General features: G+C 44.4%; 1 protein-coding gene across 5 annotated transcripts in view; it reads left to right on the top strand.

Annotated features, from left to right (window-relative positions):
• FAT1 (FAT atypical cadherin 1) overlaps window positions 1-13,570 on the top strand; it is a 152,178-nt gene that overhangs the window by 95,521 nt on the left and 43,087 nt on the right. For all 5 annotated transcript variants that reach the window (XR_012639338.1, XM_074951304.1, XM_074951306.1 and 2 more), the window contains exon 7: window positions 4,124-4,263. Coding sequence is in view for 4 of the 5 variants with exons in the window: in XM_074951304.1 (XP_074807405.1) it covers window positions 4,124-4,263 (140 nt within the window). In the remaining variant the exon portion in view is untranslated. The remainder of the gene's footprint in view (window positions 1-4,123; window positions 4,264-13,570) is intronic.

Raw genomic sequence — 13,570 nt, 5'->3', positions numbered from 1 at the left:
AGTGTTCCAGTTGAGCCAGTCGGTCAGTTGAGCCAGTGTGAGGGGAAAAGAAATCTGCTGCTGGCCACAGGCAGACAGAAGAGAACCATGAAAGGAAAGAATCATAGAGACGTAAGTGGGAGATGGTTTCAGCAGTGGTTAACAGAGAGCAAGAAAAATAAGTCCAGAGAAAAGACCTTAGACTAGGAAAGAAGGAGGTTATGGGTGACTTTTATAAGGCAGTTTCAGTGGAGTAAAGCAATAGTATTTGCTGGGATGTCTCATGAAACAGGATCTTGTGACCCTGGTTTTGGAACATGCTATACTTAGGGCTCTGCATATTCACGGCCATGAAAGATGTGTCACAAACGATAAAATCTGGTCTTTTGTGTGCTTTTACCCTATGCTATACAGATTTCATGCGGGAGACCAGTGTTTATGAAATTGGGGGTCCTGCCCAAAAGGTAGTTGCAGGGGTGTGTCAAGGTTATTTTGGGGGGAGGCACAGTGTAGCCACCCTTATTTCTGCGCTGACTTCAGAGCTGGGCGGCCAGAGAACGGCAGCTGTTGGCCCGGCGCCCAGCTCTTAAGGTAGCGCCCCAGCAGCAGCAGCGCAGTGGTAAGGGTGGCAATACGATACCATGCCACCCTTACATCTGTGCTGCTCCCTTCAGAACTGGGCGGCTGGATAGTGGCGGCGGCTGACTGAGGGCCCAGCTCTGCAGGCAGCAGTACAGAAGTAAGGGTGGCAATACCAAACTATACCATCCTTACTTCTGCGCCGCTGCTGGGTGGCTCTGTCTTCAGAGCTGGGCTCCCAGCTAGCAGCTGTCGCTCTGCAGCAACTCAGCTCTGAAGGCAGAGCTGCCACCAGCAGCCGCGTAGAAGTAAGGATAGCAATATCGCAACTCCCACTACCATAACCTTGTGATTCCTCCTCCCCCACCCCCACCCACCTTCTTTTTGGGTCAGGACTCCTACAATTACAACACCATGAAATTTTAGATTTAAATAGCTGAAATCATGAAATTTACGATTTTTAAAATCCTATGACCATGAAAATTGACCAAAATGGACCCTGAATTTGGTAGGGCCCTAGCTATGCTATTGGACACTTAGACCATTTGTTTCCTTTATTTCAACTACTATGTACTGTGTATAGAGTATTAATATTCTAATACTTTTCTTTTGATTTTTCTTCTCGGCATGCTGCGTACTTTAAACGTTTAATGTTCATATTTATATGCTTAACCCTTTGTGAACATACTGAAGACAGGTAACCTTGTCCTGCTATTGTTCCTTAAGCACAGCTCCTACTGGGGTTTTATGTGTGGATTGATGGTAGTACTGGGTCCAGGGACTGTAACTTGTTACTTTCAGTGTAAAATTTGTTTAATAAAAAATTATTTTGGATAGGTTGATAGCTATGTGACTACATCACATTGTCAAATTATCAGCTGTTCTTACAGATTCTTACTGCACCTCTCTACTGTTTCTAATAGCATGACATAATTTGATTGACAACTTTCTTTTATGTTCTGTGCTTGCTTTCCATGCTTTCTTTCTTTTTGGCTGTGCCAGGAGACAAACTTGCTAGTGAAGTTTTTTACATCTTTCAGATGGCTTGTGACCTGAACTGTACAGCAGAAGGTATCTGCTGAGATCACATAATTTATTAACCAATTATGAGATCTGAAATAAAACATACAACTTTAGAATATCTTATTATCTCTTCGAGAATGAAAGTTTGCTTAGATGCTTTTGTGACTTTTTGTTTTGTTAAGTTATCTGTAAGTATACACAGCACCACATCAGAGTTCTAGTTTTGGATTTTGTCCTAAATTGTTGCTTCTGCACCTTTAATTTGCCAGATGGACTGGGTGCTGCTTCAGGAGATTGACAGATATCAGCACTAATACAATAGTAATATAAGGCATAATCATATAATATAAGTGATTTCCTCGTAAAAACACTGCAAGACTTGTATGCTTTCCTGGCCAGAAACTAAAAGTCTGCTGCTGGGATTGTCTTCATTTCAGAAGAAGTGCAGCTGGATAGGCTCTCATCTATTCACTCTGCTGTTTTCCTGTAGTGGTGAATGTGACTAAACCGAGACCTGAAATTCTCCCTTTCTGTCATCTAAAAAGATTATATGGCCTACAAGTAGTAAAAGATAATTTTATGGGCACACTTTCTGAAGTTTGACTTCTGGCCCAAAACCAAACCAATGTTTTATATATAAAACCCATTCAAACCAAAACTGCTGAGTTTCACTTTACTCAATTTATGTCTGTGTTCATGCTAGGGAAACTTCCTCTGGGACAGGAGCTGGGGTGTAGTGAGACTCCCAAGTCACCAATACACTTATCATTCATAGTTACTAAATATCTGTCAATCACTGAGGCAGACTCCAGACCATGGGTGGGTAATTTTGCAGGGGGGCCACTCCACGAATTTTGGTAAGTCATCACGGGCCTCACATTTCTACTATATTAATGGAGGAGGTGCAGGGGCTGGGAAGGAGTTTGGGTGCAGGTGGGAGCTCCATGCTGGTGCAGAGTGTTGGGGTGCAGGAGAGGGTGAGCAGTATGGGCTCTGGGAGGGAGTTTGGTACAGGAGGGGGCTCCAGGCTGGGGCAGGAGATTGGGGTGGAAGGGGGGGTGCAGGGTCTGGGAGGGAGTTTGGGTGCAGGAGAGGGTTCTGACCTGGAGCAGGGGGTTGGGGTATGGGAGGGGTTACGAGGTGCAGGCTCTGGCTGGGAGGCACTTACCACAGGCGGCTCCCAGCTGGCGGTGCAGCTGGGCTCGGGCAGGCTACTTGCATGCTATGGCCCCACGCCGTTCCCGGAAGCGGCTGCAGTCAGTCTCTGCGCGCCCCTTGGCAGAGACATGCCAGCAGCTTCCAGGAGTGGTGTGGGGCCACAGCAGGCAGGCAGTCTGCCTGAGGCCCCGCTGCCCAGCGGGACTTTTAGCAGCCCGGAGATCGCGAGGGGGCAGCCAAAGAGCCTGGTGGGCTGGACAGAAATGTTAGACGGGCTGCATCTGGCCCGCAGGCCGTATTTTGCCCACTCCTGCTCCAGACAGTCTATCCTTGTCTGATATATCTGTCCTGCAGAACAACCTCGGAAGGCAAAACGTTTTCAGGAAATGGCACTAATTTCAGTATTGTTCTTACTTCGATTAAGTCGAATTTTACCATCCGTGATATTTTACTCCCTCACTTCTGTGCATGTCTCTTTATAGTTGAAATGTAGTGATTTCCTAAGATATGCATTTAATATCTTAAAAAAATCACTCCACTTATGTCTGAATAATGTGCTTCTAAATGTATAATTAGAAAAACACGTACACAATGTAATTAGGATAAATGGCTTAGCCACAACTAACATTACGTTGACAACAATAGAAACTAATTTCTTCATTTTAAATAGTTTATCTAAAAGTCTAAACCAATTGATGTTAATGGCCAGTATTTATCACTGCTAACAACATTTGGTCTTATTGGGTAGTATGTTGTCAGGGCAATCTGCTTAAAGTATCACAAATATTATTATGATCAACTAAACATTTAAATGATTGGCTGCTGGTTACTGAGCTACATTTCAATGTGGTTATTGAACTATATTTCTTCGGGCGATTTTGAAGTTTTATAAGTAAACAAATTTGTTTCAGAAAAGGAGCTTAGTGCCTTTCAAGGAGCTATGTCTTTGTGATTTTTCTTGACTGTTTCCATCATTTTTATTACTTCCTCTACCTTGATCTCAAAGACACTAATAGCGACAGTCCCCTTGGTTAGGAGGACTTGCTACTCATCATAGATTTTAAGGCCAGAAAGAACCTCCTGCAAAACACAGGTCATATTATTTCAACCACTAATTCCTGAAACAAGTTCAGTAGTTTGTGTTGGAGCTGGAGCATATCTTTAGAAAAGATCCAATCTTTAAATCAAGATTTCAAAAGATGGAGAGTTGAGAATCTTCCCACAGGATGCAATCAGTGCGATCCCATAAGTCAGCAAAAAGACATATGAAGGATTAACTCAGACCCAAGCTTAAATGTCCTAAGACAACAAAGTGTGTGTACACGAAAAAGTACACCACTGCAGTGCTTTATGAACTTCTGTCTCTTTCAATTTTTTGAACCAGGTGGCAACTATGACAGCCGGTTTGATGTAGACAAGGGCACTGGAACCATCATTGTAGCTAGACCTCTTGATGCAGAACAGAAATCAAATTACAACCTGACAGTAGAGGCGACAGATGGAACCAGCTCTATCAGCACCCAGGTAATGGATTTCTAATAGTGTTTTTGAGAAGAACTTGTGAATGAAGAACTTGTAGCCCTTCTTTTTCTGGACATACAAATGGTATGTATAAATTAGGGACTGCATCTGAAAAAGGAGTGGATTATGACATTGATACTGCCTTAGTGTTTCGTATCTGAAGTGGAAAGGTTGTGGGTAAATAGATTAGTACAATTTGAATTAACAACTTTCAAATTATTTCTATATTATCAAAGTAAATGAAAAACAGGAGCTCAGCTTTACATATGTGATTCACTTACAAGAAAAGGATAAATTTTTAAAAATCAGCAACCTCTATGAGTGTTTCAGCAAGGCATTAAATCATTGTCTATCACTTTGAGAGCTGTGGATGGAAAACTTTCAGTATAGAATCAATATCCTTGTTGTTCTGCAAAACAAAGCTAACTGCAACATATTATGAGCCATCTCTTCCCCCTCCTGCAGTAAAAGCCATGGAAACAAGTTCTGTATGATGACATTTCAGTGAGCATATCCCATTGTGGAGATTCCCTTGAATTGCCTTTCAGGGGAGGGGAGGTTTGCCACATATGGAAAAGGGTGTAGGGCTGGAGGACCCAGGAGAGGTCATGTGTCTCTGTACCAGCTCTGGCTTGCTTGGAACTTCACTAGCAGGGAGGAGTTCTTGGCTTGGCAGCCTTTGGGGAGGTTATGCAGAGAAGAAAATGCAGCCTGTGGCCAGGGAGGATATGATGTGCATCCCCAGAACCCATCCCAATCTCCTCCCCCAGTGTGGACCTGAATGCACAGAGAGCACTCTGCCAGGTCCAGGTTGCAATGCCATGGAGGCTGAGTCTCCCTTCTACATTGAAGGGAGTAGATCCACTCATGGAAGACCCCTGAATTGAACTGGAAGAGTATGATATGATTCTCAGCTCATAAAGTATGCATCACTTATGGCTATTTATCTTTTATTTTTCAATTAAATGTGGAAAAATTCTTCAATGTGAAGTATAGGTTAAAGTGAAGTATACAGTTAAAATATAAATGTCAAGAAAAGATAAAGTGAAGGATTGAATACCATTTCATCCCTGCAGCATTGCACACTCCTGCATGCATTTATGGCATACATGTTATGACAGAACCAGCATTATATTAAGCTACATATAGGTCTTCCTGAGCCTAGGGAAAGAAGATAGTGGCAGAAATCACAGCATCCTGAATACTGCTTTAAGTTATGATGGATGCCAGTGCCCCCCAAAGGCCATTCCATCAGCTTGGGATTGTATGATTCTGCTCTGTGCTTCTTAGCCCTGGTCTACACTAGGGGGGACCGATCTAAGTTACGCAACTTCAGCTACGTGAATAACGTAGCTGAAATCGACGTACTTAGACCTACTCACCGCGGTGTCTTCGCTACGGTGAGTCGATTGCTGCCGCTCCCCTGTCAACTCCGCCTGCTCCTCTTGCAGCAGTGGAGTACATGAGTTGACGGGAGAGCGCTCAGGGGTCAATTGACATGATAAATCAACCCCCCCCACCCCCACCCCCCGCTGGATCGATCGCTGCCCACCGATCCGGTGGGTAGTGTAGACATACCCTTAGATGCACACAGACTCTCACCCATTGTGTTTAAATGAGCTGCTTGTTCTACATTTTGTAAAACAAGGTGAACTTTGTAAATACTTACTTTGCATCTCCCCCAGGAAAATTGGACTGGAAGTCATTAACTGGTCGTCTTTTTTTCCTCTAAATTCACTGATTGCTTCCTGTGGTTTTCTTTTGTCTCTCTCTCTCTCTCTCTGGCCTTTCCCTTCTTATCTAGAGTTGGCGGAAGCAGAGGTTGTGGTTTCTTTTGCAGGAGAACACACAGTCTTCCATTTCCTTATCTTTCCTCTGTTGGTGGCAGAAGCATGGCTGTGCTGTTAGAATCTCATATGACTGTGGCACGTGGATTGATGAGTGTCCATTAGTAGAAGCGATAAAACTGGTGGTGCATGAACAGAATGTTCATTGGCTTTACTCTGGATATATCACCTTTCAGAGCTCATTCATCCTCCTCCTCTCTTTCATAATCCCGCCTAACCCAAATGCACCAATCTATTTAAGAAAGTCCACAGGACTAGAATTAAGAGGGTATGTTTCAGGAATGCATCCTCACATTTGATTTCACTGAAAAAGAGCTCCTGTGTAGCTCAAAAGCTTGTGTCCAATAAAAGATATTACCTCACCCACCTCATCTCTTACTTGATTTCACAGTCGTGTTAATTTATTTCCCCTGAAAATGAGTTATTTAGGACTACCAGTGTGAAAACTGAGTTGCACTTAAATCCTGACACCTTTAGTAACATTGATTACAGTTCAAATGCTGAAATCATGCTGGATCTTTGTAAGAACTGATTAGTAGAAAGCAAATTGTGATACACACAAATAAATTGTAAATCTGAATATTGTGTGTGTTCAGAAATATTAAGTATAATAAACCTCCATGGACACCTTTTTAACACGCAAAATACTTTGACTAAGCACTTGAATACAAAGAACAATTTAACAAGCCTTGATTAACAGTAGTTATTTCTCAAGTAATCTTAAATTTAACTTTCAAAAGGAAATGACTTTATCATATTACTGTCTATAGAAAAATAACAAATAAAATATACAGCCCCATTATGTAAAAATAACCCATTGTGTCTGACTTCTAAACTATAAGGCTTTGGCTGGCTGCAAGCCATGAACATCTGTGGAATATTTGACTCTTTCATGACTTTATTTAAATTGCTTGTTTGAAAAATATTCAGGCAGTGGGCGTGAAGCTGTTAGAGTTTCATATGCTGCTAAATGCTGAATGCATGATGCACAAAGAGAATAAACAAATTCCAGGCCTCCTGTAATGATGTTTGACAGTGGTGGAGATGACTGGGAGGAATAGCATTGAAAAAAATCAGATTCATTCAAAGTACTAATCCTTTTGGATTATAGTGTTTTGGCCTTAAATGGGAAAGATTATGCATGGGAAATAAGAACAAATGCATGAACTACTCAGTTGTTTTTTGTGAAAAATACTGTTTACTGCCACAGCTACTTTTAGTCATTGGTATTGCTATCCATTTTTCAATAAGTAGAAGTAATAGATGAGGTAGTTTAAGGCTTTACAGAAATTTACTTGTTGCTTTTCTAGAAGCAGAATATTGAATTTTGCTTTATGTAAAATTTATACATATGTTGTTTGGGGTCAGTTTGGGAAGGGAGGATAGAATGCCGCTATTGGTTAAATTTGCGTTTTGCAAATGACCACACTGCTCCACAGAAACGCTTCTCTGGTAGTAGAATAAGGTTACTTTTATCTCACAAGCATTAACTTTTAAAACAGACTATTCATGAGCAAGAATATAACTGCAGATAGATATAATTATGAGTAAGAAGGAGATAAAATATTTCTTAAGCTACATAAGGAAACGAGGGTAAATGTAAAAAATACAAAAAATAAAATAATTGTTTTTAAACTATATTTTACAAGGGTGAATGTATTCAAAAGATAAAACATTCAAAATTTTTTTGTGGATGAATATTCTCATTTTGGAGTTTTACTTGTTGTGGCAATGACAAGTATTTTCTCTATAAGTTCCATCTTAGTATATTTCTATCACAATTTAGCTGTCACCTGTGATACCATTAATAGGTTTTCATCCTTGTGTTCCAGCTTACTTTCAACTCTGTTGTTCCCTAGATCTGCCTGCACAGATCTCACTGATGTCAGTGAGAATGTGTGTGCAGATCAGTGGTGTGATAAGGCCATTTATATACCTCTGTAAAATGATTTGAAAATCTGTGGTTCGAGATTGCTTTATTTCAGAGATCCCATTATGATCTATTAGCATCAAGCATTTCTATGGTATGCTCCTGTGATCTGCATCTTCTCCCTCCAAGCTACTACCTTATTGTATTCAAAGCAATTTTATAATATTTTCTTTTAAATGTAATCTATACCCTGCTTTCTGCTTTATATAGCTATTTTTATTGTATTATGGATTTCAGTTTAAGATGGTATCATACAGATTGTGGTTTGTATTGTGCTTACCCAGAAGACTATGTTTTCTGGAGTGGCCTCTAAAATTACACCTATAATTTTTTTGCATCCATTTTTTGTTGTGTAAAAATGAGGATCTGAAAATTTTATGTGAAAAACTTGTTTGTGAAAATTGTCAGTGCCAGGTAGAGACTGATTTGAAATAGCTTTGAAAATTTGATCCATGTACATTTTTATTTTATTTTTATACACTTCCAGAGACACTGTACACTGCCATCATGGAAGTAGGTAGACACAAAATAATAACCTTAATGGTTGAGAAAAAGAAAAGGAGTACTTGTGGCACCTTAGAAACTAACCAATTTATTTGAGCATAAGCTTTCGTGAGCTACAGCTCACTTCATCGGATGCATTATGATGCATTATGCATCCGATAAAGTGAGCTGTAGCTCACGAAAGGTTATGCTCAAATAAATTGGTTAGTTTCTAAGATGCCACAAGTACTCCTTTTCTTTTTGCAAATACAGACTAACACGGCTGCTACTCTGAAACCAATGGTTGAGAAGTTCATCCTGAAACTTTAAATTTTAAGTTTTTCAACTCCATGACTAGGTCAAACATAAAATGTGAGTCTTAAGTTTTTGGGCTTGATTGTGACTTGACTGATGTTTTAGGCCAGAGACAGAACGAGTGCAAATGGCTGATTCAGTAGCTCAGTGGTTACAGCATTCGCTTGGGAGACCCAAGTTCATGTCCCTGCTCTAATGCTTATTTATACACAGTGGAACATCTTCAACAGGAGAGCTTGAGAGACACCTACAGCGGGATACCTTATATAGCCCAGTGGGTTAGGCACTCACCTGGGTGGAGGGAAACCTAAATTCAAGTTCTTGCTCCGCATTAGGCAGATGGTGAATATAAACCTTTGTCTTCCGTGGACAGGGTTAATCCTCTGACCACTAGGGTACTGGGTAAAAAGGGGCATGTTCTTCTCCTTGCGTTTCTTTAAAATAAAAATGGGAGAGCTTAGGCACAGAACCCCAGGAGAGTGCAACTGTGAATCCCGAGCAGGGGGAGGTACCTTCCTCTGGCCCAGACTTAGGTCTAATCTGCACTACAGACTTACGTTGGTATAACTACATCGCTCATGGGTGTGAAAAATCCACACGCCTGAGCGATGTAGTTATACTAACCTAACCCCGGTATAGGCAGCGCTATGTTGGAGAGACAGCTTCCCCTGTCAACATAGGTACCGCCTCTCGGGGAGGTGGAATAACTCTGCCAAAAGCGGAGAGCATTTTTATTGAAGTGGTACAGCGGCGCCTAAATCCTTCTTTGGTGTGTGGTTTATAGTCCACACCCCCTCCTCATTCTTTCCTTTTGTCTGGTTTTAGGCAGCGCCCCACTCAGCTTGCTGGCTTTTGTTCCCTAACTCTTCCCATGCATTATAGAGGGATCCTGGGTACCTAACTTGGAGCTGTGGATTCTATTAGGTGGCAGTGTGTCTAAATGTTAGGTGTTGCAACTCTGTGTCTAAATTCTCTTTGAGGACCTAGCCTTAATTTGTTTAGTTGGCAGCACTTTTCGTGGCTGGAATTCAAGCTGATGTGTTCAGTACCTCAGCAAGACTTGAGCTCATATTCAACATTAACAATGTAGTACACTATTAAGGAAATCCTCCTTGATAAAGACAGTTGTCCTTCACTTCCTTAATGAAGAGTTAACCCTGAGGTCCCTTCTGCTTATTCATTAGGGGAAGTTAAAGGTGATAATACTGGTATTGTGCTCAACATTCCCCTTCTCAGTTAAATCAGTTCTTCTACAAGTGCTAGCTCATGTCAGTTCCATTCTAGGTGTGCACACGCCCATGTGCATAGTCGTCGGTGATATTTGCTTTAGCGGTATCTGTAGAGTCGGCTGCAGCACCCCCTTGAGAGCCACGCTCATGCCTCGGTATATCAGGCGCCACTGGCCCTATGACCTCTCAGTTCCTTCTTACCACCCAAAGTGGTTAGTTGGGGTGCCTTTCAAAGCTTCCATAGCAAGGGCTAGCGGTTTCGTCTCTTCTGAATTTCAGCCTTAGGGCCTTGTAAATAGTTTGTTTATAGTAGTTAAGTGTAGTTAGAAGTTAGAGTCCCATCGGGGACTTTGCCTCAGGCGGGGCATGCCTCGGTCTCTGGGGTTTAAGCCCTACTCGGACTGCAACAGGCCTATCCCACAACAGTTGCTTCAAGTGCTTGGGGAAGTGAAATGTGAAAGACAAGTGTTGTATCTGTAAAAACTTTTGACCCAGGACCCAGAAAGAGCGTGCTGTACATTTGAGGGCTCTCCTCATGGAGGCTGCTCTCCGAACAGCTTCTGAGTCATCCCAACTGGACTCTACCCTAGTACCTTGGCCTCAGTGCATAGCACACCCCTGGCACCAAGTTCCACTCGGCACCGCTCTCTGTCACTGGTACCCAGAAAGGAAACCAAGAAACATGGCTTCCTAGCATTGGGCAAGAAAGGCCATGGGGTATCGGACAAAGGGCTCAGTTCTGGCCAACCACCCACACCTGAGCCACATGGATATGCCTTCAGTCGAGGCCCTTAGCCCCTCAAAGGATCCACTGCCGACTCAAAGGGGACCCAGACTTGTGGCGGGGTCGACGCTCTTCCGGCGCCTAAAGAGCAGAAGCCTCTACCAGCGCAACTGGCTCCATGTGTGTTGCAGGAAGCGGCAAAAGCTCCCTACATGGGCAAGCCAGCCACCAAGACCCGCCCAGAGCACAGTGGAGCACTGCTGATCTCCTATGCCAAGGCAGTGCTTTCCAACTCCGAGCTATAGATCTCCGGCTTTGCAGCCCAGATCCTCGGGGGCTCACCTTAGATCACTGGCACCATGTTAACAGTCTCCACCCTTTCAAAGCGGGTTGCCTAGGGGGAGGTGCTGGTCTCCGTATTACCGGCACCATTCAGCCTCTCGACAGTCATCTTCCCATCCCAGTACTGGTTGCCCCAGCAGCGGTCCTCCTATTTGAAGCGCCAGTCTCCAGCGGCAACAGTCAGCTGTCAAATGCAGGCATTGACGGCTCCACTGTGGTCACCAGAAGGGGATTGTTCCAGCATCGAAGGTCAGTTTAGCCCCTTGCCAAGGCAACACTGATGTGATTGGGCACTAGAGGCTGTGTCGACTTCTACAGCGCTGCCTTGGCAGCATGACCAGTGACCTGTTGGAGTGCGTGGGGCATGCCTGTGATGCCGATGAACCCTTCACACCACCCGTCATCCACCACCTTGGAGCGACAGTTGACGGCACCAGGCTCAGTTCGGGGGAAACACTCTGAGGTCAGGGTAGAGGAGTCAGTGCCCGTGCCAAAACGATGATGCTCCAGGGCATCCCCCAGCAGTAAAATCATTATCCTCATCCCCAGACAAGACGGTGGCAGGACCCTCAAGTGCCAGTCCACTGGACGAAGAGAACACCAGGCCCTGGTTTGACGGGTAGCCAAGAATTTGGGCCTATAGGTGGAGGAGATGGCCGAGCAGGTGGACACCTTGTTCAATGTGCTCTCAGCCTCTACCCCTGCCTGTGTCACACTACCAGTGCATGATGGGGTCCTGAAAATTGCCTCGGCTCTCTGGCAAACTCCGTTATCCATCCCTCTCACCTCCAAAAGGGCTGAAAAGGAGGGTAATATGGCAGCAAGATGCTCTCTTCAAGTGGTATAGGATGGGCTGACTCGGTGGCTAGGGTGGTCACATCGGCGGTGGTCATGAGGCAAAGCTCCTAGCTTCAGACCATTGGCCTCTCCCAAGAAACACAGACCTCAAGCCAAGACCTCCTATTTGATGGGAATGGACACTTAGCAGAGCAGACAGACGCAAGGCTGCATGGGTTGAAGGACACTCGGTCTACCCTTTGCTCACTGGGCATGCATACACCGCAGTCTGCAAGGAGGTAATTCCGGCCATCCCCTTCACCAAGGCTTTAGCAGCCTTGACAGGGGTCTGCAAGGAGAAGGGATAGAGATACGAGCTTTAGTTGTTGCTGCCTTTCCTCCTGATGCTCACCCACGCAGCCCAGTCTGGCAAAGCATACAGGGGGCCAAAAGCATTTGTTTTGAGGGTGTGCTCGAGACAAACATCCCAGTCATCCCCCCAGATCAACTTGGTTCTTTCCCGAACTGTCTCCATCCCTACCATTCGCCCTGGTTCGCGGGTCACCTTGGACTGCTCGGTGCTAGAGATACAATCTTGAAGCTTTACCCTGCAATTGTCGGCTGCCTCTTTCTCCCACCCCCTCTCTTCCCCATCCCTCTTCAGGGACCCTTCTCATGAGCAACACCTCATTCAGGAGGTCGAGAACCTACTGCACCTGGGAGCAGTGGAGGAGGTCCCTCGGGACATGGAGGGAACGGGGTTCTACTCCTGCTTCTTCCTGATGCCAAAAGCAAAAGGGGGCCTCAGGCCTATTCTAGGCTTGTGACGCCTCAACAAGTCTCTCGTGAAGTTGAAGTTTCATATGGTCTCCATGACCTCCATCATCCCATCCCTGGATCCACAAGACTGGTACAACACCCTCAACTTGAAGGACGCTTATTTCCATATTTCATGGTGGACGGGCACCATTTCCAGTTTATGGAGCTGCCCTTTGGCCTCTCATCAGTCCCAAGGGTGTTCACAAAATGTATGGAGCCAGTGGCCATTTACCTGAGATGTCAAGGGGTCCAGGTCTTCCCGTATCTCGACGATTGGCTCATCAAGGGCAGATCTCCAGAATAAGTGCAGAGGAGCCTCTATCTGGGGCGCTCCAGCTGCCACAACCTGGGCCTTTTGATAAGCGACAAAAAATCCACCTTAAGGCCTGTGCAACGGTTAGAGTTCATTGGAGCAGTTCTCGACTCCACGTGGAGCAGAGCCATTCTTCTGGAGGTGCGTTTTTAGGCTATGTCAGACCTGATCTCCCATGTGAAAAACCACCCGTTCACCATGGCTTGCACCTGCCTGTGGTTGTTGGGCCATATGTACTGTGACAGGGTCAGGCCAGATGGCTACAGGAGAGTGATAGAAAGCACATATATTAGCCCCAGGTTAAGTAGGTCCTTTTTCCCTGGGTAAGGTAACAGGGAAGGTTCCAGAACAATCAGGAACCTTCTGGAGACAATTAAGACAGACAGGCTGATTAGAACACCTGCAGCCAATCAAGAAGCTGTTAGAATCAATTAAGTCAGGCTAATCAGGGCACCTGGGTTTAAAAAGGAGCTCACTTCAGTTTGTGGTGTGCGTGTAAGGATCAAGAGGCATTACGAGCTAAGAGTGAGA

This window comes from Natator depressus, chromosome 4 (assembly GCF_965152275.1).
Source record: "Natator depressus isolate rNatDep1 chromosome 4, rNatDep2.hap1, whole genome shotgun sequence".
Lineage (NCBI taxonomy): Eukaryota > Metazoa > Chordata > Testudines > Cheloniidae > Natator > Natator depressus.
The sequence above is the reverse complement of the archived record's forward strand: the minus strand, read 5'-3'. Positions and strand labels throughout refer to the sequence as shown.